Raw genomic sequence first — 25,667 nt, forward strand, 5'->3', positions numbered from 1 at the left:
TACTCAAGGCACTTAGGGAACTTGCATGGTTCTGTTGCTGCCTTTCTCAGTGATTTGCTCCTTGACCCATGGTCGTTTCCTTGGTATGTTTATACCACAACTTTTCAGTCATGTAATGGTGATGACAACGCCTATGATGCTTTAGGGACATATGAATTGGGAGGAACAGGGAAAATATGTAAAAAACTAGAAAATAATGTTTGGAATCACTTTTCAGTGGTATTTTCTAAAAAGCAGGAAGTAAAAATCTATTACAGCTGAGATTTCTGTATATGACACTCTCAATAGCTTAAATTATTTGAAATAAAGTGAGTTGGGAGCCTGATCCCAAGTAATGGGAGACTCTACTTTGATATGGAACTCTTGAATAGATTCCTGAGCTGACTGTTGAGGAATCAAATGTTGCAAATGAGTTAAGGTAGCTTAAAGTATCACCATCAAAGGCATTAGTTAAAGAGGTTTCAATATAAATTTGCAAAAGCACAACAAAGTTTGATGGCAAGGTTTGCTCTATTACTTGCTGCAAAGATCAAAAAAAAAAATCTACAAAGAATTCCTTTAAAATGATTTGCACAACAACTGGGGATGCAAAGGGCAAGGGTAAAAAGCAAAAGAAAAATCATCCTGTTGAGTTATGAGGTTCACAGAGGGCCCCTTGATTTCTAAACTCTTGACAGACTCTAGGTGCCATTGGATCTAATCTAAATACCAGACCTGGTCAACAGTTTGTGTGTAAAGGGTTTTAAAAGAACTTAATCATTGACTAATTTGACATTCAAAAAGTAATTCAAATGGATTTACTATAAGTGCAACAGTGACTTATAGATCCCAGATAGCAACGTTAAAACAATACTTGCTGTAGAGTGCTTAAATGAACTCACACATGCACACACACAGACACAAAGGTGTGTGTATAAATGTTCAAGGGTTACACCTGTTAATAGTTCCCTCTTAGTTCAGTGAAATTTTCACTTTAAATGTCTTAGGATTTTTCAGTGGGCAAGAGCTGAGCCTCAGGGACTGGAGAATATTGCTCTAGTGAATCAGCTTTTGGTGAATTTTTTGAAAATCAGTCTTCCATTTTTCACAAACTTGAGAGTTCATGAGTTTTGAGAGGCACCCCACTCTGAGGGAGATACTGATTGCAGCCAGAATGAGTAATTAATTTCTGAGAAATGTATACTGACCTTAGCACTGTTTGCCTTTTTTGGTTGAACAGCAGACTCGTACTGAAAAGACTGCACTCAGGAGAGATGAAAACTGGGAAGCTGAATTCCTTCTAGCTCTTGCCATGTCCAGCACTGAAGTCCTGTGTTAAAATTTCTCCATGCTCATGCTGTTCAGGGAATTCAGGTTCCTCAAGTTTCCTGCTTCAGGCTCTTCACCAAGTATCTCCTCATTTCTTAGCAGCTGTCCTTTCAGGACAGAAATACCAACTGCAAATAAAGAAGGGGCTACCATACTGCTCAAGCAACTCATGTAACACCCATAGGAGAATACAGCTGCTCCATACATTATGGGCAGATGTTATTTTGGGTTCTAGTACTCCTTGCCAGTGAGTGCTTGTAGGGTGTGAAAAAAAAGCAGTGTTGACTTACCTGGTTTGAATACAGCTGTGGACGTAGCTGAAAATAAAGCTATTTGAGAATTGATCTGTGACAATACATGTAATGTAGCATTCTATGAAGTGTTCAAATAATCCCCAGAAGTCAACATGATTGTGTTTCTAAAGCACATCTCTCCTGAACAGTCTCTTCCACAGCTGCTGCAAAGTGTGTGCTAACTAGCAGTTCCTGGAATGCAATGAATTCCAATCTTACAAAGTCCAGAGTGCTAATTCTGTTCCTTATCTCCCCAGCTTTCTGCTGAATCCTTCATCCAGTCATGTATTTGCTGCAGTCTGAGGTGCCATCTGCGATTATATATACCACAAGTTCATCCCTGCTTCCAATATTCAGTGTTGCCTGTCCAGTATTTACATTGGGCTACTGACATCAGCACTGCCTAAAAATTTCTGGCAGAGTTTGCCTGGTGCTGTTGCCCTCACAGCAGATGTCCACATGGCTGAAAACCTCCGTAAGGCAGAGGAAACTTGAGTTTCTACTAGTTGTGGAAATCCCTTCACTACTTTGTCTCTCTCATGTTGCCCATAAAAGACCCTATCACAACATCCCTCATTTTCCTCCCATCTCTGACAGGATGTCTGCTGCCCAAAAGTGAAGAACTACACGAGCAAGGAGCACTTTGACATAAAGCATAAACCCTTCTCATTTCCCCTGTGTATTCTTCCTACACAGTCCATACTGTCCCATGACTGTGCTCCCATAATGCACACTGTCCTACATTACCTCCATAATTCTGATCATATTCCCCTTCTTCCTTGTAAAATTCCTACACTTGCAGCTATTCCTCTGTCATTTCTCAGCTTAAGTGTTCTTCCCATAATGAAGCTGATTTCAGATCTTTATCATCAGGTTAGTAGTCTCATGGCAGATTTCCTTTCTTCTCAGTCCTCAAATACAGATGTCCAAAAATCATGGCAAACTCATAGATGAACTTGTGAAGCTTCCAAACACAATGAAATCTCCTACTTAAGAATCCATTAGTACATCACAGGACTGCCAGGAAATCAATGTAATCCCATGCCATTAAGAGGGTTTACGGGGAAACCAAGAGAACTGCAGTGCAGCAGGGCTGATGGCTTTACTGGACAAATTAATTCAGTACCCCTCCCTCAACTCACTTTTTGAGGGCAGCACCAATAGTTTGTTTTCTTGGTCTCAATCCTTAAATTTTACGGTAACAATAACATGGGAGAAACCCAACAGGGCACCGGCTGTTTCTCATGCTTTGGTTGGAAGCCCACTGCATCCCACATTTCCTGGAAATTTTAGCATATTTTGGAATGGCAATAGAGGCACATTCTCCCCCTCCAACGGCTCCAAATTTCTCACACAACAAGCTACTCTCTGGGTAAGACACCAAGGCTCTTCACCTTGTGCTTCCTCCTTGTAAAACTTTATTTCATTTCCCCCATTAGCAAAATTATCAAAACATTCTCCAATTCATTTTCTTTGGGGTGATTGCTTATTTTCTCTTGTAACTTGACCAATTCTGTTGCAGAGTGAAATAAAATTGCCATGGTGTTTCCTTCCTGATTAAGAAATTCTCTTTGCAACTGGGCAGAGCATAGGGTGCTGTGGAGAGGGCAGGTGGTTACCTTTGCTGAGTCCTACTCCAGGGAGTGAAGTGATACCATGTTTAGGGAAGTCCACCTCCTTCTTCTCTGAAAGGGTTGTCAAGCCCTGGAACAGGTTTCCCAGGGCAGTGGTTGACTCCCCATCCCTGGAGAGATTTAAAAGATTTGTGGGGACATGGTTTAATGGTGCACTTGGCAGTGCTGTGATAATGGTAAAACATAATGATTTTAGAGGTCTTTTCCAACCCAAATGGAGACCTCATGACCCCATCACATTTTGGAGAGTACAGGGCAGCAGGAGGAGCAATTGTTCTGATTTTTTCCCCTGCTTTTATTTCTGCAGTCTCTTTAGGATACTGGCACACCACCTTCATCTCTTTTATTTTCCCTGTGTCTGCTAAACTGTTTGGCATTATGTCCAGAATACTGAGTGGCACTCATTGCCAAGTCTTCCCCTTAGTTATCAGCTAGGATTTGCAGGAATCTTTCAAAAAAAGGATATTTTTTCAGTATAGATTGCCTAAATTCACTTCTATTGGGAAATGAGTATTTAGTATCAGCGTTCTAGGAAAAGAAGAAGAAGTATTTTGTTCAGTGTCTTGATTCTGCCTTAAAAAACATTTATGGCAATGTGAGATCTAGCTGCTAGAATATCACTTTCTGGTCTAATGTTTTTTCTTGAGATACTCTGTAAATCATACATAGTGGAATACTATCCCTCCAAAATAAATGGCAACATTTGAATTCTAGAATCAGGGCATTAACATACAGCACTCTTGAGGTAAAAAACACATCACCATCACCTCAAAACAGCAGAGCGACTGAGATAGTGACAGTGGCAGATAGAAAAATCAAAGTAGTTGTTACTATACTTACAACTCTTCTAGAAAGAGCAGTGGTGTAGGAAGGAACCTGAATTACTTGCTCATTATGTCCCCCCACTGCCAAAAAAAAAGGGATCTCAAATCCTTGCAGGGTTTTTTGTTTGCTGCTGGCCCTGCTGTCATTAAGGTAGGGCTTGCCTAGAGAAGTCAGTTTTCTCTGCAGCCTGTCATGTACAGTCTGAAAGGGAATGCTCAGCCCCTGCTGCAGCAGCTTTTTGCTGTCCTCTGTGTAAAATGAGAGCTTCCAGGAATGTTAGCAGAAGGCAAGCAGAAATGTCAGAGCACTGCTCTGTAGCAGCACTGATCACCCCCGTACTTCTACTGGGATGTGACTGGACACTGAGCCCTGGAGAGGGTAAGAGCACATTTTCCATATTAAAAGGTTGGCTTTCAATTCAGTGTCGCTCCATTAAGGTTCATGCTTTCAATGCTATGTTGAAACATGCTCAGTGTTATGAGCAGAACATGCTCAGCCTGTAATTTTGATGTGACATCTGGTTAGAAAATTTGCCATTGAACTAACATTTCTAATAAATGTGGCTGAAGGAATAGGTGAGGCAATTGCTGGAAGCCATAAATGATTTCTCAGGAAGAACTACTGAGGACCATAACTGGTAAGACTTAAAAGCTGCAGGTAAAGAATAGTCCATTCTTTACCATGGCAAATGTGAAGAAATGTTAAAAATTTCTGTGTCTAAGTGCAAGAAACTGTGAAGATAAGCTGAATGTCACAGGCTGGCCATGGAGGGGCTGTGGTGGCCTTGCTGTCGCTTCTGCTCCAGTCAGAAATTAATTTCTGTAGATCAAAATGTGATTTACCTCCGCTACATGTCAAATAACGTGAATGCACCTTTCCTAGGGGGAACTTTAATTATAAATTTGTTTCCAAGTAGGTTCCCACAGCGTGGTATTCTTGGAAGTCTTGGAGTGAGTTTAAGCTGAACATGAGACGTAAATAAATTGAATAACTGAACATGAGAGGCAAATAAATCCATAATCTCGGATTAGAGGATGGGTAGTTTCAAGAGCATGCCACTCGTGTGCAGCAATTCACACTCCTCCTGTCTCCACAGACACATCAGAGGAAGAGGTCTGGGCAGGAGATCCCATCCAGGGAGGTGAAGTTCAGGATGCCCTTTCTATCCCCTGCCAAGCAGCTGAGGAGCTCTAATTACACAGCAGGTGAGTGGGGTAGGCAACCTGGCAGGCAGGAAGAGGTAATTGAAGCAGCAACTAACTATGAGAGCAGGAAGGAAGGGGAAGGAAAAGGAAACATGGAGGAGCATGGTATTAACCCCTGCAGGACACTCTGTTATAACCTAAAATAAGATGTCCTTGTGAGATCAAAGGTTCATGTAGCCCAACTTCCTGTCTTTGAAAGTGATGCTCAGGAAGAATCATCAGCATAGAATGACACTTCTGACAGAACTCTCCAGTAATTTCTATTTATGGAATCCCTGAGCAGAATGCCGTGTCTAAGTACTTAACAGCTCATGGAGGATATTTTAACTGATTAATTTCTCAAATGTTCATTTGCTGAACCCATCAAGTGTTCCCTGAACATAGACCATGTTACTGTAATCCTCTACTGAGCAAGGCCAGCTTATAGAAAGTGAAATTTCCCTGCTGGTCTGCAGAGGAGCAGGGCCCAGAGCAGGTCCCCTCGATGGCTCCAGGCTGCCATCCCCTGGCACTGGGTGCTGGAGCAGAGGGCCTGGTCAGCTGCTGCCCAGGAGCTCCCTGTGACTGACAGGAGCCTGATGGGCCCTGGGACCAGCACCCCCTGCTCCTCTCACCAGGAATAATGCTGTTGGCTACCTGCCAAGGATCCCTAAAGGAACTTCAGTCTCAGGTGACAAGGCCCAAGCTGAGGAGAAAGCTGATGTGACCTGTGCTGTCAGAGCAACAGCCAAGGCCTGAGGGACAAGGCACAGCCACCATCCCAGCTGATGGCCTGGGCTCAGTGTCCTCTCATTGCCCATGGTGACTGTACCTGGCTGGGACATGGCTTTCCTGGGCTCTCCAGAGGGCCAGGGGAGTCAAGGTGCAGGCAGGGCTGAGTCTCCATAAGCATCATGTCAGAGCCACCTGCCTGGCCAGGGCTTCTCCTGCAGCCCTGAAACTCCCGTGTCGGCAAGGAGTTTGTGGTGATTGGGGTTGGGGCTGTGTGTGGCACAGTTTGGGGTCACTGGGATGGGGCTGTGTGTGGCACAGTTTGGGGTCACTGGGATGGGGCTGTGTGTGGCACAGTTTGGGGTCACTGGGATGGGGCTGTGTGTGGCACAGTTTGGGGTCACTGGGCTGTGTGTGGCACAGTTTGGGGTCACTGGGATGGGGCTGTGGCCCAGCCTCATCCCCAGTGGGTGCAGCTGTGAGCAGCAGGTGAGCAGCACTGACAGCAATGAGCCATGGAGTGCCCAGGAGTGCTGAGCAAACAGCCAAAGGAACAGAAGGCTTACAGATGCAATGCATGAACAATAAAGGGTATTCTTGGGCTAAAGAATAAGAAGGGCAGATGCTTAAAGCCTTCTGAAGTGGATGGTGTTACTTTGTGTGAGTTGAAGCTATCTGAAATTGTTTGATGATACTCTGTGTATCGTGGTAATCTCAACTGTGGTGTATGCTGCAACAGTCCCAGGACACTGGAGGGACCTCTGGTGTACAGCCCTACTGCCTTCTCTTCATGAGGGCTGGGAAGGCAGAGCCTGAGCAAAGCCCTGCAGCCCTGCTGGACCTGAGAGCAAGCCCTGCCTCTGCCCAGACAGGGACTCCAGGATGGCAGCTGTAAAATGCTGCTCTTTGAGACCTACAGCCCAGCCTGTCTTTTCCATTTACTGGGTAAAATGAGAGAGGCAAAGCCCCATCCACCCCAAGCAGCCTGGCTGATTGCTGGAAGTACCTGGACAGTGGCTGTGCTGCCCATGGGCCAGCACATCCCAGCAGGGGATGGCCAGGGCCATGGTGCTGGGCCCCCTTCTGGTATCTAACCTTTCAGCTGGCAATGGAGCTGTGCTGCACTGAGTCTCTCTGGGGTAAGAATAGCAGCTGCTGCCTTGGGACACAGCACACATGTCCAGCTCCTCCAGGGCAGCACGTTGCAGTGCCACATAGAAGGCAGCCTACCCGCCCAGGAATGTCTTCAGGCGCTATTAGTGGAAGCAGATCATCCCCACAAACAGGCACGACCCCGCACAGGAGCCTTGGGAGGGTGGGGCTATTTTGGGCTTTTGACATTGAGCATGAAAGGAGACACGTGCTGGGCTCATCCTCCTGCTATGGGCCTCCTCCAAAGCTCCTTTCAGCCTCGTCCCCTCCTCCAGCCATGGCTCTTGTGAAGGCTGAGGGGCAGTTTGGTGGCCTTGGAGTGCAGGAGGTGAGGGCAGAGGGAGCTGTGAGTTTGCTGGGGGGCAGGGCCAGCCCTCAGTGTCATCAGCAGTGCCCAGCTGTGCTCAGGGCAGGTCCTGCCTCAGGGTGTGCACCTGTCCCTGACTCTCTGAAATTAATGCTTGCACCAGCCATTACAGCCAACAGAGATACTCACAGATTTTATGTGCCATCTACACTCTATCCAGACCTACCTGAAGCTTTGGAGATGCCCTCAGGTGGGACTGCTCCCAAGCGGAGCAGCCAGCTTCTAGGTGGGCTTGGGCAGGAAAAAGTTCATGCCAGGAGGCCCTGGCTGTATTGACAGAACAATGCACACTGTGAGACAAGGAGAAAGAATGCAGGGGATGAGTAGGGGGGAACAAGGTTAGGAGTCTGCTAAGGACCCCCTGGGAAAAGTTGTACAGTGTCATGAGAATGAAGTACTAGTCTAGCATCTCTGCAAGGCCATGGGTGGCTTTCTGAAGGTCTGGGATTGAAAGCTGAGATCTGCTCCTAAAGAACCATGTCTCATTTCTCTCCACAGGCAACACTAACAGGTTCTGCTCATCAATGCTTTTTAGTGACACTGGAATCAGGCTGCACTTCCCAGCAATAGCTTGGTGAGGCTGCACTTGGGAGCCAGGTAAAGTGAGAGCCCTTGGGATATTGCTGTCATGGGTGTAACAAATAAATATCAGAGTGATAAGTTTCAACTTCCCTTCAGTTTCGAGATTGTTGACCAACAAATCTAAACTGTTGTTTAGGGTTTGTGAGGGCAGCATCACAAACAAGAGCAGGAAAAGGGAAAAGCAAAAGGATCACCCTGTCCCTCTCCCATGGGAAAGATGCTGTGCTGAAGAAACAATGGGAGAGGCATTAGGAGGATGTGAAGGTAGGAGCTGGACAAAGAGCTGCTGGAGACAGGAGAGAGCACGGGCTGGATTTTTCAGGAGTCTCTACAGCAGTGGCCAGCCTCTAAGTTTGCAGATCCTCAATCCAGCACTGACAGCAGCTTCTCCCTTGTCCCAGACAGGAAAAATAAGGAAACTTCTTCTGCAGTGCAATTGCCCAAGGAAGACAAAACCCAAATAAGAACAAACCACTGGCCATAGTGTGTATGCAGAGGAATCTACTACAATCTTTATTCACTAGACACTGGGGTGGGTACAAAAGCTCATGGCAGAAGGAAAGTGACCGAGAGGTTCACATTTTGTGCAGCCCTCAGGTCACTTTGCTGTCTCGTGACATCTTCACTCTTCCTCTTCTATCCTCCTATGGAACTCGCGGCTCTTGGCTCGGAGCTTGTTGACCTGTGACTCTGCAATGTCAGCCCGCTCCTCGGCCTCCTCCAGCTCGTGCTGGATCTTGCGGAACTTGGACAGGTTGACATTGGACAGCTGCTCCTGGGAGGGAGAAGGAGTCGGTAATGAGAAGTTAGGGGTTTTTATTCCTCCCAGGCCACGGCCTGGGCAAAATCACAAACCTCCAAACTCCGCCCACCACTGCTTGTGCAAAGTCTCCCAGTGAGATTGATGAGATCTCAGGGTCATTCTCACATATCCCCTTAACTGACCCAGGAGCCCTGTTCTGTGCTGGACAGTTTCCATAATGAAGAAGCCGTGCCCAGACAGTCATAAACTCAGGGGCTGTAGGATCCTCAGTCCATCCCTGAATGCTGCATGCCCAGAAACAAGCAAAGGCTCCTTGCACTATTCTAAAAGAAGAATGCAAATTGGTTTGGGGTGGGACTTCTAATACCTTCCCTTTCTGCTATCAAAAATTCTAAAAAAGGTATTTCCAAAATTTCTTTATATATTGTACTGCTGGTATAATTCATAAAAATCTTTACACGTTGATTTGTGGTTCTAATGCAGAAAATGCTAGGTGCATTTGCCCTCCTCAAAAGTTTTCTTAAGGGCTCATTGTTTTCATTCTCAAAGGCGAATCTACTTTGTGAGCCTTTCAGAGAAATTTGAAAGCATGTGAACTTGATGACCATCTCCATTGGCATCTTCTAAATTTCTTCTGTCTACTCAATGGCCAAACTACCCTCTGGGAAAGTCATTCTGGCCAAGCACTCAGGGAGATACTTACGGCCTCCTCAGCTTGTCTCTTGTAAGATTTCACTTTCATTTGCAGCTTGTCCACCAGATCCTGCAGCCTGAGAATATTCTTCCTGTCTTCCTCAGACTAAAGCAGTTGGTAAACAGAATAGAGAGTCAATTCTTGGTTCTGCATCACGTGAGGTGAACAATTCCCCTTGGGGATGGTGTGGGCAGAATGTGACTCACTGTGAGAAAGCCCAGTGAGAGCAGGAGAGCTCCTGCCTTACCTGGTAGGTGAGTTCCTTCACCCTCCGCTCGTACTTGCGCACACCCTTCACGGCTTCAGCGCTGCGCTTCTGCTCAGCATCAACCTCCCCTTCCAGCTCCCTCACCTGCAAGGACAAGCCCATCCCTGCAGCTGCCCTGGCAATGTCTCTCCAAGGAGGGACACGCTCACTCAGGCACAGCCCCAGCCCTACACACCCTGGCCTCCAGCTTCTGGATCTGCTTCTTCCCTCCCTTCAGTGCCAGCTGCTCAGCCTCATCCAGACGGTGCTGCAGGTCCTTCACTGTCTGGTCCAGGTTCTTCTTCATCCTCTCCAGGTGGGCACTGGTGTCCTGCTCCTTCTTCAGCTCTTCTGCCATCATGGCCGCCTGACCAGAGCAAAAGGTCAAAGCCATTTTTGGACCGGAGATATTTTGGGGAGAGTACAGTCATCCTCAGCAATGCCAGGAGTGCCCAACTCACATCAGTGATGGCCTTCTTGGCCTTCTCCTCAGCATTGCGGGCTTCCTGGATGGTATCCTCCATTTCACTCTGGATCTGGGAAATGTCCGTTTCCAGCTTCTTCTTGGTGTTGATCAGGCTGGTGTTCTGCGCAATGGGAAGGACATGGTAAGAGTTGAATTCTAAAACCTGCCATAATAAGCCTTCTGCCTGAACAAAGACTTTCCCCTTCCAGCTTCCACCTCCTATTGTGGAATTATTGTTATAATGGTTGTTTATAATATGTCAGGCATGGGCTTGGGGAACTGATGCAAAACATGCCTCTCCTAGGGGGCAGCAGAAGTAAGGCCTTTCTAGTACTGATGGTCCTCTGGTAAATTCCATCCCTTTGTGTTTGGCCAGTGTCTACCCAGCTCTTTGTTCCCCATCCTGACCTGGGTGTGGAGGAGCTGCACACGTTCATTGGCATCCAGAAGCTCCTGCTCAGCCAATTTCCTCGACCGCTCCGTCTGCTCCAGGGCTGCCCGAAGCTCCTCAATTTCAGCCTGCAGCAGGTTTGCTCTGCGCTCCACCATGGCCACCTGCTCCTTCAGGTCCTCCTGTGTCCTGAGAGCATCATCCAGATGGATCTGGGTGTCCTGGAAAGAAAGAGAGAAGAAATTACCATGTGCAACTTTGCACTCAAATGGCAAAAAATGTCAGGGATCTCATTTTTCTCTTTCTATTTCTTTGCTGAACGGACCTTGAGCACTCCCTGTGTATTTCTCAGGTTCTTTTGTGCCTCTGCAGCCACACGATTGGCATGGCTCAGCTGAATCTCCATTTCATTCAGGTCTCCCTCCATCTTCTTCTTCAGCCTCAGGGCTTCATTCCTGCTCCTGATCTCAGCATCCAAGCTGCTCTGCAAGGACTCCACAACTCGCAGGTGGTTTCTCTTCATCTGATCAATCTCCTCATCTTTCTCTGCTATCTTCCTGTCAATCTCAGCTTTCACCTGATTGAGCTCAAGCTGCAGGTGCAGGATCTTCCCCTCCTCATGTTCCAGGGAGGCCTGGAGAAGTCGAAACAAATATTGATAACATCAATAAACCTTCACCTTTTTTTAGTGAATGAGAGAAAATATCCCTGCAGATATCTCAGCTCTTTGCCCTCCCCAGCCAGAAGAGAGGACAACCAGGCCTTGTTAGCCCTATTGCCTCATTTCTTTACTGCAGACGCCAGTGTTTATGGTCATGTACCTCAGCTTCCTCCAGAGCAGCCTGGATTTCAGATTTCTCCTGCTCAATCTGCTTCTTCACTTTCTCCAGCTCGTGAATCGCCTTTCCTTGCTCAGCGATCTGCTCTGTGAGGTCGGAAATCTCCTCTGCAAAGAAGGGAGGAAAGTACCATGGTCAGGCAGAGAGATGAATGGTGAAAGGCTCTGGTGCAGCAAGGTGCCAGGCAAGATCTTATCCTTGCAGGCCCAGAGCTGTGAAGTGTGGCAGATAGACAAGCTCGTGAGAAAGGCCAGTGAGGAGGAGAGGGCCAGGGACTTACGCTGCAAGTTCTTGTTCTCCCTCTTCATTGTTTCCAGGTGGTCCAAGGACTCCTCATAGGCATTCTTCATCTTGAACAGCTCCGTGCTGAGAGAGCGCGACTCCTTCTGCGAGGCCTCCAGCTCAGCCTGCGTTTCCTCATACTTCTGCTTCCATTCTGCCAGGATCTGAAGAGAAACGGGCAGTGAGTAGGGCTGGGGCCATCACGGGGCCCTGCTCTGGCCAGGAGGGCTGGTGCTGGAGGCCAAAAGACCTTGTCAAAGTTCTTCTGCTTCTTATCCAGAGCAGCGCAGGCAGCGTTGGATCTCTCCACGTCAATCATCAGGTCCTCCACTTCATTCTGCAGCCTCTGCTTTGTCTTTTCCAGGGAGGCACATTTGGCATTGACAGCCTCAACATGTTCCTCTGCATCCTGCAGGCGCTGGGCCAACTTCTTCCTAGGAAGTGGTAAGCACAGCTCTTAACTGGAAATGTTGGTGCATGTTGATTATCATACTCACCAGGACACTGAGACTCTTTGTATTTGGTCCTAATGCATGCGTTCAGAGCCTACCCCTACCAGTCTTTTTTTCCTATTTCATTTCCCCAAAGTCTTCATAGAATCGTACAGTCAACAATGGTTTGTGTTTTGTTGGAGGGGACATGAAAAATCTAATTCCATGCCATGATCAGGGACACCCTTCACTAGACCAAGTTGCTACAAGCCCTGTCCAGCCTGGCCTTGAACACTTCCATAGATAGGGCAGCCACAGCTTCTCTGCAGTCTTGCTATCCCTCTGTACTTTGAACAATTCCACACATGTCCTTTCTCCTGCATTCTTTGTCACATAACATGTTTTCCTTGTGTTTTTCTGTTTCATATAACTCTTCAACCTTCTACTAGGGTTTTGCCTTTGAAAATTTCAGTGGTGTCTTTAAATTTCTCTTATTGTCATATGCCAACCTTCCACACAAAGTTCACGTACTTGGCCTCCTCAAGCTCCTCCGTGCGCTGAATCGCGTCCGTCTCATATTTGGTTCTCCACTGGGCCACTTCACTGTTGGCCTTGGACAGGGCTCGCTGCAGCTCCCCCTTGGCCTCCTGCTCCTCCTCATATTGTTCCCGGAGCAAGTCACAGTCGTGGCGAGCAGACTGCAGGGCATGGGCCAGGGCACTCTTGGCCTGGTGGTAAATATGGTGATAAGGAGTAGGTATTTCCTGGGAAATTTCTCTCACTGTTACTTCTACACTGATATACATCTTAAAGAGAGAGTGGTTAAGTGACTGCCTCATAAAAACATGAGAGTCCTGCACTGCAAGGGCCTGGATTGCGTCATCTAAGGGGAAGGTTTGAACTTTTAATTGGATCACCTTTTGAAGCCCTGAAAATTTCATAAAAAACAATACTATGTCAAATATGTATTTCACATGTAATGTGAGTATCTTCACCTTTATTTCTTCATCTAGCTGCCGCTTCAGTTCTTCAATCTGCTGTGTGAAAGCCTGTTTCCCTCTAGACAGCTGAGAAATTAAAGCATCTTTTTCTTCCACCTGGCGTCCATATTCACCTGAAAAAGTTTATAATTGAGACAGAATTTAAAGAGCCAAGAGAGCAATTTATGAGTTTCTCCCATTTCAAAATTACAGATGGAAGGGCTGTACCAGATTCTGTCTGCAGACGAGCTCTTTGAGCACTAAGATCGCTAATCATGCGCTGATTCTGCTCCTCCTTTGATTTATACTCGCTCAGCTGGTCTTCCAGAGTGCGGCACATCTTCTCCAGGTTGGCCTAGATATCAATTGAACATTAAAAAAAAAGACTAAATACCTTGATCCTGCCTTCTTTCAGCAGGAAAATATGTCTAGACGATGCAGTTGACATCTTGGGACTCTACATTCACCCACACTTCTAAACATGAGATTTGGAGAAACCATTTGTAATACAACATGATAAAAATTAAGTCATATAAGATTAAAGAAAAAAATACCACATTGCTATCAAATTCCTAATAAAAATAATTATGTACCTTGGCTTTAGACACAGACTCTATGTTGCTGGCCAAGTCATCAATCTCCATCTTCATCTCACTCTTCTCCTTCTCCAGCTTCTGCTTCACGCGTTGCAGGTTGTCGATCTGCTCGCCCAGCTCAGCTGTGCTGTCCGCATGCTTCTTGCGCAGGGCGGCAGCCGTGGCTTCGTGCTGCAGCGTGGCCTCTTCCAGGTCACGGCGCATCTTCTGGAACTCTGCCTCACGCTTCTTGTTCATCTCAATCTGAGCTGCTGTGGCCCCTCCTGCTTCTTCCAGGCGCTCGCTGATCGCCTCCAGCTCCCTGGACAGGTCAGAGCGATGCTTCTCTGCTTTAGCGCGAGAGGTTCGCTCTGCCTCAATTTCCTCCTCCAGCTCCTCAATGCGGGCCTGCAGAACAGCAGGGACCCTTCACAGCTGTGCCATTCTCCTGCCTGAGCTGAGCCTGAGAAAGGCAGGGGAAGGAACAGAGACTTGCCTGCAGCTCTTTGATCTTCTTCTGAAACTGCATGCCTAGAAGTTGTTCATCCTCGATCTTGCTCTGGATCTGGCTGATTTCAAAGTCTTTCCTTTGGGCCAAGTGAACAATGTTAGAGCTCCAAGAAAAAAGACAAGTGCTGCAGCCCAGCACTCAGGTGCCCCAGAGCCACACTTACTTCTTCAGTTTCTCATCCAGCTGCTGCTTATCATTCTCCAAATCCATGATGCTGTCCTGGGCCAGCTTCAGGTCTCCTTCCAGTTTCCTCTTCGCTCTCTCCAGGTCCATGCGCAGTTTCTTCTCTTGCTCCAGGGACCCTTCCAGCTAAACACAACAAAACCATCAGGGCTCTGCCAGCCAGCTTGGACTCCATACCTGTCCTGTTCCTGCTCTATGTCTGTGTGCTTACATCATCCACTTGCTGTTCCAGCTTGGTCTTGGCTTTGGTCAGAGTATTGACTTTGTCTTCCTCTGCCTGCAGGTCATCCAGGGTCTGCTGATGGGCCTCTTGGAGGGCTTTCTTCTCCTTTGTCAGCTTCACAATGGTCTCATCCAGACCTGCCATCTCCTCGGTCAGGTTTTTCACCTACAAATATAAGCATGCTTTAAAATTTGGAAGAAAAAATGTTAATTGGTTTTATGTTTCATTTATGTTTTGGATGCTCAGAGATGCACAGCTCAAGATTTTTCTAAAATCAGCATGTCTTTTGGTAAGTTGCCTTTGAGTCTGTAATTTCATGACCCTTTATGTGACTGCCAATGTGTGTACCTTGTTTTCAGTGGCATGTTTTTCCTTCTCCACCTTGGCCAGTGTTAGCTCAAGGTCATCAATATCTTTCTTCAGCTCTGAACATTCATCCTCCAGCTTCCTCTTCTTGGCTGTCAGCTCAGCATTAATTTCTTCTTCATCCTCTGCCCTTTCAGTCACCTCCTTGACTTTGGCTTCCAGCTGGATTTTGGTTTTGATGAGCTGGTCACACCTTTCCTCAGCATCAGCCAAAGCATCAGCTTCCTGGTAGGGAGAGGCAATTTTAAGGGGTATGCTTTTTCAGGGAATTTTGAGATACTTATTCTTCATAGTGCATGGTCTTGGATAGCAGTTTTGTAGTTTAAAATTTGATTCATGTTCCAACAGAATGACATATATTATAGAATTTATTTTTATATTTTTAGTTTTGAAACAGCCAGGTTTAAAAGGTAAAACTAAGAAAATTTCCTTTTCAATCTACCTGAAGATATGAGTATTTATGTATTTGTGCACGGTATAGAGTCCAATACTATCTCATAATATCAAACACAGGATCAAAGTGCATGATAAGAATAAGATATAAGAATATCTCAGCGTACACTGTAGAAAAGTGTCACCTAAGTAATATTTTGACTAGAGATACCTTTTAGAGCACTACTGAAAGAATTACAGTTGAGCTGAACTAAATCAAAGTTTCTATGTAGTTTTAAAACATACTTGCAAAGAGCAACCTGATAGTCACAGTAGAATTAGGGTAATGCCTCCTGGTGGTACTCACAGACTGAACCTGGAGCTGCAGGTCATTTTTCTCCTGCACAAGTTTCACCATTTTCTCTTCCAGCTCCTTCCTCTTTGCCTCAGACTTTGCAAGCTCCTCCTTAGTTTTCTCAAACTCTTGTTTCATGTTGGCCATTTCCTTCTCAGACTCTGCACTCTTCAGCAAGGGCTTGATCTTGAAGAACAGCTTCATCCATGGCCAGTGTTTGACATTCATGAATGCACGAATGTTGTACTGGATGCAGTAGATGGACTCCCTGAAAGATAAGTGGAATTGATATTCAATATTTACACCATGATGACACAATAAGCGAAGTACAGTGAATCTGATCTAAAGATAAATCTACCTTCTTTCCACCATTCTCTGATACTCCACCCTTGCCAGGAAGCCCCTGCACCTGGCCTGGGTGCGGGTGATTAGCTCTGCCAGCTTCTCATCCCTCATCTCTTCCAAAAGCCCCACCAGACCAGCTTTGAAGAATACCTTAGGTAAGAACAAGAAAACAGATGCAGCGTCAGTAGCCTGCCCCCCATGACATACACTATGGAAGTTAAAAGCAAAACCCACAAAGAATATATGTAGTAGCTGACACTCTTTTATAAGCTTCTGGTTACTTGCAGTTGAGGAACTATAATACCCAGACATTTTTCTTTGATTTTTATTCACTTGTGATTCTTTTATCCTACAACTTTGTCTTAAATAGGAACTTGATTAATTGTAATTAAATCATCCTAATACCGCGAATTTCAGTTTATTCAGTGTTGAGTAATCAGGAATCTGGTTGATTTTATTTTACAATATTCCTTATATCCTATTGGATCATTTCACATGCTAGCTGGAGTATCTGAGTGTCAGTATCAAGCCGTGCAAACCAAAACCACGTAGCACTTGAAGCAAACAATCTTTTACCTTGGTGTGACCAAATTTGTATTGAGTATGGTCTATATCAATTGATCCAAGAAGTTTCTCACAAGCCTTCTTGCTGTCAATGAACTGTCCCTCTGGGATAGCACTGGCATTTAATACTTTGTATCTGCGGAAGAAAATGGAAGGACTTGCTTTGAACTCCAGAATATTACGGATCTTTTCCAACCTAAGTGATTCTAAGAATATGCAGAGGTCTGTCGTTGAGACCAACTGGCAGGTACATGGCAAGAAAGAGTCTCAAGAACTGTTAGGAAGAAACAGCACTTGTTAAACTGAAACTTTAGAGAAGGCTTTAGGCACAGGAGGGGAAGGTTAAATTTCAAAAGCTATTAAAGATGGACAAGGTGATCCAGGAAAAGAATGAAGTCTGACCTCTGTTTAAAATCTGCATACAGGACTCTGTTGGGAAATCCCTTCCTGCAGATCCTGATCCCTTCCAGCACGCCGTTACAGCGCAGCTGATGCAGCACCAGCTCGTGCTCCATGGCACCTGGCAATGCAGAACACAAATACATGCCATGTTCTGTAATACAGTGGGGAAGAGCTGCACCACACTGAAAACCTTCAATGTACATGTACGTCTCTTACCAGGTGTTTTAGTTTCATTGGGAATGATGCACCGTACAAAATGAGGGTGGGTGCTTCTCAGGTTGGTCATCAGCTTGTTTAAATTCTCCTGGGAGAGTCATTAAGAAAAGCTGATATTAGCAAACTTTTGCTGTAGGAATCAAGTCCCCTGAAATGAGATACTGTATAAAAAAATAGCAGAATCCTGAACTCAAGCTCTCAGCACCAGTTCTTCTGACTTTCCACAGATATTTGCTAAGTCTTAGTAATCTGAGTAATGTTTAGGAAAGACTGTACTTTTAAATATACAATTTTAATACGTTTCACCGACTCTAGTGGACTGCCTTCATTTGAAGGGCTATCCATCTTCCATTGGATGTACCCACAGAGATAAAGCAGTACCCCTGTAAAGCAGTGTAGAGCATTCTGCAGTAGGCTTTTAGGCTGGGTCATACGGAGGACATTACCTAGAATCTTTGTGTTTTCCCTACTGAAAGCAAAAGGGAAAAAACCAACAAGCTGAGTTTTAAATGTCTAAATTATACATTTATCTTGTAGGGTGTGCTGAGATGAATCCCAGCCTTAAACAAATAGAAAAACTATTCAGTGAAATTAGGTATGAGTAGATTGATTGGATTTATTCCCAGCAGAATGTGGCCCAAGAAATTCAGAATCTTTTAACAGAACCAAGCCAAAGCAAGACTAGCTGTACTAATTGGTGGGTTTACTCGTTGTCTTAGGAGGAAATAATGAATTCATTACTGTACCCGAAAAAGAGCTGAGACAGTCTGGAAAGAAGAACCCTTCTTCTTGCCTCCCTTCTTGCCACCACCACCACTAGCCTCAGCTAAATTGAAAATAAAACAGATTTTAGATTTTTTTTTGTTGTTGGTTTCTTTGATTCCTTCTTGCAAGCTGTACATCAGTGAAAGCATGGAATTCAAAGAACCAACCTGCATCTGCTCCACCATAGTTGGCAAAGAGTAAAGCCAGGGTCTTCACAGATGATTTCTGGTACAGCCCAATGACAGTTTCATTCAGAGGGTCCTTGTTCTTCTCCAGCCACCCAGTGATGTTGTAATCCACTGTGCCAGCATAGTGCACCAGGGAGAAGTGAGCCTCAGCCTTGCCTTTGGCAGGTTTTGGCTTCTGGAAGTTGCTGGACTTGCCCAGGTGCTGGTCATAGAGCTTGTTCTTGAAAGAGGTGTCAGTTGCCTTGGGGAACATGCACTCCTCTTCCAGGATGGAGAAGATGCCCATGGGCTGGGAGAAATAACAAGAAACCAATTGTAATTTATCTTCACCTAGGCACAGTAATGGAACATAGACTGAGATATACAACAGAAAATATTATTATTTAATTCCATTTTCTTCTATAAAGTGAGATTGATCACACTGATACTTACATTTTTGAACACAAAATTACTCATAAAAGAAATAGAAATTAATTTTGTTTGGGTTGACAATGTGATCTGTAAAATCAGAGCACTACCCCCTTGTTCAGTAGATCTCAGAGCACAGACAGATGTGTTGGACGAGTTGAACATGAGCCAACAGTACACCATTGCAGCAAAGCCACCAACTCATCCTCAGCTATACTGTGCTGCCAACAGCTCAAGGGAGTTAATCCTTCCCCTTTACTCAGCTCTAAGAAGAAACATCTGGAGTGCTGTTCCAGCTCTTGGCTACCCAGCAAAAGGGAAACATGAATATAGAAGATCCCTTTGGAAAATGAGACTGAGAGATTCCATACATGTAACTGATTTGAACAGGAAGAATACCTTCTCAATGAGCTCAATGCAGGCAGCCAGGTCCATCCCAAAATCAATGAATGTCCATTCAATCCCCTCCTTCTTGTACTCCTCCTGCTCCAGCACGAACATGTGGTGGTTGAAGAACTGTTGCAGTTTCTCATTGGTGAAGTTGATGCACAGCTGTTCAAAGCTGTTAAACTGGAAATAAAATAAGAAAGAAACATACTTGAAGATGCAGGAATAATTGGAAGACCTCATTTTTAAAAATTATGGAATGCAGTTAATTTGATTTCCCATGCATTTCTTTAGTCTGTTTTATGACATTATGAAAAAGAGAAAAGGATCAAATGAATTGTCCACAAGGAAATTTTTTTCATTGACAAAATTTAAAGATAAATTATTTATCCTGTTTAAAATGAGACCAAGTTACAGGGAGAAAACACCCAAGCTTAGGACTATCATGATTACATGTTTTTATACTCTCTTGGGCCTGATCATATAAACAATGAACTTTTTTGATTGGACCATTTTGTACCCTTGATTTTGCACATCTTGAAATAGCACAAGTCCTTTGAAAGGTCTTTTTTTTTTACTTAAAAAAAGACAAATAGCAATAATCATGTAATGATATTATTCTCTCTTCAAAAATGTCTCTCAAATTGATCATAACATTCAGTTGTCACTTCCAAATAGCTCTTACCAAATCTTACTTACATCAAAGATCTCAAAGCCAGCAATGTCCAGGACACCAATGAAGTACTGCCTGGGCTGCTTCGTGTCCAGCTGTTCGTTGATGCGAACAACCATCCACAGGAACATTCTCTCATAAAGTGCCTTTGCCAAAGCACCCACAGCATTGTGCACCTACAGGGGAAAAAATATACCTGGAGTTACAATACAAGGCAGAGGAGAATCAAAAGGATATTCATTCTATACATGGTTACAGGTTACAACATGTTTTTTACCTGCTGTGCTGTTTGGCCTTTCGTCACGTATTCATTCCCCACCTTGACTCGGGGGTAGCAGAGGGCCTTGAGCATGTCAGCTGAGTTCAGACCCATCAGGTAGGCAGCCTTGTCAGCAACTGAAAAGCCAGAGGAAAAAGGAAGAATTTTATGTCCAGTAGGCTTTGAATCTTAGAGCATTTCCTAAAGGCTGAATGGTTCAGATTTCTATTCTCTGAAAACTTTTGATAGGCTCTCGTAGAGGGAATCTTTGTAACATCACACTTGCCATTATGCATATTGAGCTTTTCTAAAAAAATTTCTGTTTGAAATTTTTCACTGCATCACGGAGAAAGTAATTATGTTTTCAAAAATCTCCTGGCACAAAACTGAAAACTGAAGCTTGCTAGTTTGAATGTGTGAAGTACACATGCAGTTCAGGAGCTGCAGTGACAACAGTCAGGTACTGATCTACGTTTAGGTGAATAGTTAGAGTGGAACACAGAAACAGTGAAAAACTTTTGCTGTCTTCCATATATGTAGTGGCTTACAGAGGGTTGATTATTGAATTTGGGAATACCTTCTGTGCCTTCAGGCTCTGCCTGCTCCTCTCTTGGTTTCTGCTTGAATTTCAGGTTCCCATAGTGCATGACAGCCCCTGTCAGCTTATAGATGGCTGTCTTTTCGTCAGCAGTGAAGCCCAGGATGTCAATGGCACTCTGGTAATACAATGAACAAAGTGAAATATTTGCATGTTATCTGATGTATGACCGGTGTGCCTCTTGACCTGTTCTGTACATTACTCACATCTGTTGCCATCAACTCCTCCTTGTCATCAATGCTGGGGACAGTGATCTCACCTTGACTCACAAAAGGGAAGTCAAATGGGTTGGTGGTGATGAGGAGCATTTCTGAAAACAAATGTGTTCGTAGGTTAAATTTAATTAATCTTGTAAAATAGTTGAATTATGCTCAGAGATTTTCCTCTCAAAAGCTCAGGGATGTCTCCTACCAATGAGCTCTGGCTTCTTGTTTGACATGATCTGATAAAAGATGTGGTAGCTCCTTTCCGCCTTGAGCTGGAAAGTGACTCTGGACTTCTCCAGCAGATCTGGCAAGGAAGGTAGAAAGGGTTAGGCACTTGTGGGAACGTACATGGAGATGGGAATTTGGGAAGGGATGGGAGCAATCCAGGAGAATCTCTTACAAGTTTCAATGTCAGCAGAAGCCAGTTTGCCTGTGGCACCAAAGTGGATTCTGATGAATTTGCCCTGTTAAGCAGAAGCAGCAGCAGGTCAGCCTGGATGTGTTTTGCTGACATCTCCTTTGCACTAATATCTTCTCAGGCATCAAGTGTGTTGCCATGAGGGGAGAGATTTTATGGAAAGCAAGAACTCACAAAGCGTGAGGAGTTGTCGTTCCTCACAGTCTTGGCGTTTCCAAAGGCCTCCAGCAGTGGGTTGGCACTGATGATTTGATCCTCAAGTGTTCCCTGCAGAGACATCATTATTCAGTGACTGTGTTTGGTTGACAGGGCAATGACAGTCCAAGCATTCAGTCAGTTCTTCCTGACTCACCTGCATCTTGCCTGATGACTTCTCCTCCTTTTTCTTGTCCCCACTGGCTGCAATTGTTGCAAAGTACTGGATGACACGCTTTGTGTTCACAGTCTTCCCGGCCCCGGATTCTCCGCTGCCAAAGCCAAGAGAGAAGCAGAGGGTGCGTGGTCAGGCAGGAGGTGCCCTGGCACCGGGCAGCCCCAGGGACCCGCGCAGGGGGGTACCTACGTGATCAGGATGGACTGGTTCTCCCTATCTGTGAAAGCAGAACAATGGGAGATGTGTTAGCAGCTGACCTGGAAATGCTAAGCTGAATGAGAAGTAAAACTTCAAACCGAAGTTGGGGATTCTTCAAAAAGTCCAAGACTACCCAATTCCCTTCTACGTCCTAGTAGTATTAAGCATAAGCCCAAATACATATATTGAACAGTCAGAGGCATCTGGACCTGAGACAAGGTGTGTATCACTTGCCCTTCACATAATTTTCCTCAAGAAATGAAACCAAAGTACCTACCCAAGTTCAAAATACAAGAAAAAATAACTTTTATATCAGTGAAAAAATGTAGAAAACTGAGGCAAGTACTATTTCTGCAGTAGGAGAGTGTAGAATATTGTACAATAAAGAACAAATAATTCACCATGATGAGTTCATGAATGCTCTAGGTCAGTTTCACTTGAAATTGTTTGCTACATAAATTGACCAAGTACAGAGTCATGCTTCTTGGTGGCTCCAGCTGGCTTCTCACATGCTCCAGTGAGATCAGCAGGGCTTTTATGATTAGTTTGCTGTGAGGGACGTCAAACACTCACCAGTCAGCATGAACTGATAGGCGTTGTCAGAGATGGAGAAGATGTGTGGAGGGGCCTCCTGGCGCTTCTTGCCTCGGTAGGCCAACACCACCTCGGGGTTGTACACCGGCAGCCACTTGTAGGGGTTGACGGTGACGCAGAAGAGACCCGAGTAGGTCTGCAAGGAAGGGACACAGCACCTTGGCTTCCCCTGAGCCTGGCCCAGCAGCTCCTGAGGCTGCCCAGAGGAAGCTGCTGCTGCCACTTACGTAGATCATCCAGGCTGCGTAACGCTCTTTGAGGTTGTACAGCACAGCGGGTTCGTGCAGGTGGGTCATCATGGCCATGTCCTCGATTTTGTCATACTTGGGAGGGTTCATGGAGAAGACTTGGTCATCCTTCACAGTCAGGGTCTGCCAAGGAAACACAAAGATCCACATGTGTCACCTAAAAGCTCAAAGTGGAGATCAAATGTTGTCCTTCAGCCTTGTTTTTGACTCACCTCTCCCCCTTCAGTCTTGACAGTGACTTTTCCGGATTCCCTGCTCGTGATTGTCCCTTTCACAAAGGATTCTTTGGGATGAACCACAAAGACCGATGACTTGGCATCGAAAGGTTTGTTCTGGGCTGCAATTCTCTCCTTCTCCGATTTTCGGAGGTAAGGAGCTGCCTCCCCAAAGATGGCCATCTCAGCATCTCCAGAGGCCATGTTGGCACTTTAATGAGGATATATCAGCAAGTGACTCTGAGGAGAAAAAAATATTGTACTGATTATTTATCCTTTAAGATTTGGGAAAATTTCATCCTCTGCCTTAGTGTCTCTTCATACTCAGGATATTTAAACATGAGATAACTAGAAACTTAATTTTATGTCAAAAGAAGAGGCTTTCATGGGTGCAGTCTAGGTCTTTAAACATTCATTGATGACCTTTTCAGAACTGTGGATTTGGTGCTTTAAGAATACTATGCCTGTAAAACAAGAGTGAATTTGTTGAACAAGTTTCACTACGACATCACTATTAGGAATGGAAATAGAAGAAATTGTAAAAAGGATGTAGAGTGAAATTAAACTACTGAAAAACTGTAGTACAGGTGACCTACAGTCTTGGAAAGCAATGAATCTGTGAGACATTTACCTATTTAATGCTAGGGTAGTTAATAAACTTTGCTAATAAGGTTCTCCACTGGAAAAAAAAAAAGAAAAGAGTGAAAGCTTTGTGACCTTATATTATTCTGCCTAAATTAATTTGCTCTATGCATTTGTCACCCTTCACTACCATACTTAAATAATTTCAGCCCCAAAATTCTGACTTAGGTGAAATAACATTCAGTCATTGAAACTGGAATTTCCAAGGCTTTATTAAGATCTCACATAAATACTCACTGAAAAAAATCTAGGAACACAAGAATTCTCAAAAGTCTTGATTTATTAAACATCTAGGGTATCTAAATTTAGCCAACTGCACTTGAAAATCCTCTAGGTTTTTTAGTAAAATTTATCCCCTCTTTATTCTTTAGGTAATAAATATAATTTTCGTCTGAAGTAAGAAAATGGATATCTAAGAAAGCTGACAATTCTGGCACTCTACAAAGGTGGTTAGAAGGTTTGTATGTTCAGATGATTTAATAATTAATATAATCTTAAGCAGAATACAGCAGATTAAGCAGATTTTGTATTTTTCCCTGCTCTGCTTATCTGGTCCCCTTCTCCTCCTGCTGTAGCAAAGATGGGAAGGCAGAACTCCTTGATTTATGTAAGGTCAGTTAAACAGAAGTGAAGAATGTCCCCATGGGGATTTTCTGCTCTTTCATCAGGACTCAGAGGCTTCAAACACAGCCTTGGGCACCCTCACCACTTTCTACAGTAATCCCAGCAGGTTTGCATATAGGGTGAACCAGTGAACCTTCCTGACACCCCACCCAAAAGGATCTGTCTCAGTCCCTATAAATTAGTAAATCAGCTTCTTACCTCTCGTGACACCAGATGTGTGGCTTGTGAGCTGGCAGCTGATCAGTGCTGTAAAACAGAAATGGCAGTTCCCAAATTGCTGCTGAACAAAAATCAAGAGTGAAAACATGCAGGTGTCTTGAAAACAGATTTGTAATGGAGTCCCCTCCTGCACAGGAGCACCAGAGGCAGCAGGAATGTAGTAGCACATGAGGCTGCCATCCCCTTCCTGGCAGCCTGCAGACCCCATCCCTTACCTTGGAGCTTTCTGTGGAGCCAGGGCAGACGTGTTGCAGGGACATTTTATATGATCTCGCCTGCAGATGCTGCAGATGCCTCCTCTTTCTTCGGTCAAAAATATTTTGGCAAACCCTCTTTGGTGAAGCATTGTCTGGCAAACTGAACTAAGGGCATAATTGTCATTTGACATGACTAGATATAATTAGAAAATTTTGATGTCTTAGTGGCTATATGAATACATCTTCTATAAACAATCTTCCAAGGGTGTTAAGGAGGGAATCTGGACTAGTCAAAGCACTTAAAGAACTTGGATTCAGGACTTATGGTTTTTATTGCTGCCTTTCCCACCGACTCACTGCACGACCTGGGATGGATTGCTTGGTATGTCTGTGCTGCAGCTACCCCAGTTCTACAATAGATAAAACAGGATGTTAAAAGATACATTAGTGTTATTAAATTCTTTTGGCAATTTTGTTGGTTTAACACTGAAAGCAGAAGTGCAGATGTAGAATAGGTGAGGAGGGTGACAGGCACAGCGAAGTGGTCAGCTAAACACTGCAGCAGGGAGAGGCTGGGCTCTACCTGGGCTTTTTAAATTGATGGCTCTGACAGATGTGAGGCAGCTTTAAGGGTATCATATCAGGAAGAGTGGACACACAGTGTGCCTGTGTGCCTCTCTGCACACACTTCAGGTTGGAAATAAGTGGGAGTTTCTCTAAAAACTGTTCTTGTGCACCCTGTGATGGGTTATACCTGCTGAAACTCCTGATCTGCAGGTTAGTGCCAGTGAGCAAGATGCTCCCTGCTTTTGCTGGCAACTTAACTTATCCTTAACCCTAGGAAGAATAACTGATTTGAAATGCCTTCCAAGTGAAACCAGCACACCTACTTACAAATGGTAGGAAAAGCCTCTTTTCAGTAATACATACAAATAATTGGATGTATGCACAAACACATCATGTCAGCATGCAATCCCAGATGCTCTCTACCTGATACATCCTCAGTCAAGCACTTCCAGTTCATTACAAATATCTTGCACACTCACTCCAAAACACCACGAGCACTGGGGGTGCCAGACATGCCTGGACAATGCTGATGGAGAGGGGGGAAGGAAGGGGATTTACTGGTGGTCATGTTTTAGGGACAGAGCACAGTCTGACTTAAATCCAGAG

At 44.8% G+C, this 25,667-nt stretch overlaps 1 protein-coding gene across 1 annotated transcript; it reads right to left on the reverse strand.

The window, feature by feature from the left end:
- Positions 1-8,603: 8,603 nt before the first annotated feature.
- On the reverse strand, positions 8,604-24,360 carry LOC103823914 (myosin heavy chain, skeletal muscle, adult-like). The gene is made up of 39 exons (XM_050981187.1): positions 24,277-24,360; positions 22,810-23,052; positions 22,577-22,720; positions 22,329-22,485; positions 21,747-21,774; positions 21,537-21,651; positions 21,359-21,451; positions 21,167-21,230; positions 20,972-21,070; positions 20,767-20,870; positions 20,540-20,678; positions 19,981-20,099; positions 19,730-19,879; positions 19,043-19,213; positions 18,230-18,524; positions 18,029-18,108; positions 17,283-17,370; positions 17,067-17,184; positions 16,677-16,800; positions 16,114-16,250; positions 15,768-16,023; positions 15,011-15,253; positions 14,651-14,827; positions 14,420-14,565; positions 14,242-14,332; positions 13,764-14,153; positions 13,399-13,525; positions 13,186-13,304; positions 12,722-12,918; positions 12,010-12,193; positions 11,758-11,923; positions 11,460-11,584; positions 10,964-11,272; positions 10,656-10,859; positions 10,243-10,368; positions 9,978-10,148; positions 9,782-9,886; positions 9,544-9,639; positions 8,604-8,852 (listed from the first exon to the last, which is right to left on the reverse strand). Exons 2-39 carry the CDS (start codon positions 23,014-23,016, stop codon positions 8,700-8,702), a joined length of 5,817 nt encoding a protein of 1,938 aa, XP_050837144.1. The 5' UTR covers positions 23,017-23,052; positions 24,277-24,360; the 3' UTR covers positions 8,604-8,699.
- Positions 24,361-25,667: the final 1,307 nt, after the last annotated feature.

Source organism: Serinus canaria, chromosome 18, assembly GCF_022539315.1.
Source record: "Serinus canaria isolate serCan28SL12 chromosome 18, serCan2020, whole genome shotgun sequence".
NCBI classification, from domain to species: Eukaryota; Metazoa; Chordata; class Aves; order Passeriformes; family Fringillidae; genus Serinus; species Serinus canaria.

Bases quoted from the DNA above. Each gene is read 5' to 3' on its own strand.
- LOC103823914 (XM_050981187.1), bottom strand. From the start codon at position 23,016: ATGGCCTCTGGAGATGCTGAGATGGCCATCTTTGGGGAGGCAGCTCCT. The intron at 16,801-17,066 runs GTCAGACTTCAT...TTTCTTCCGCAG, and splicing joins TATGCAGATTTTAAACAGAG to ATACAAAGTATTAAATGCCA. The intron at 15,254-15,767 runs GTGAGTACCACC...TCTCCCTACCAG, and splicing joins TGCAGCTCCAGGTTCAGTCT to GAAGCTGATGCTTTGGCTGA.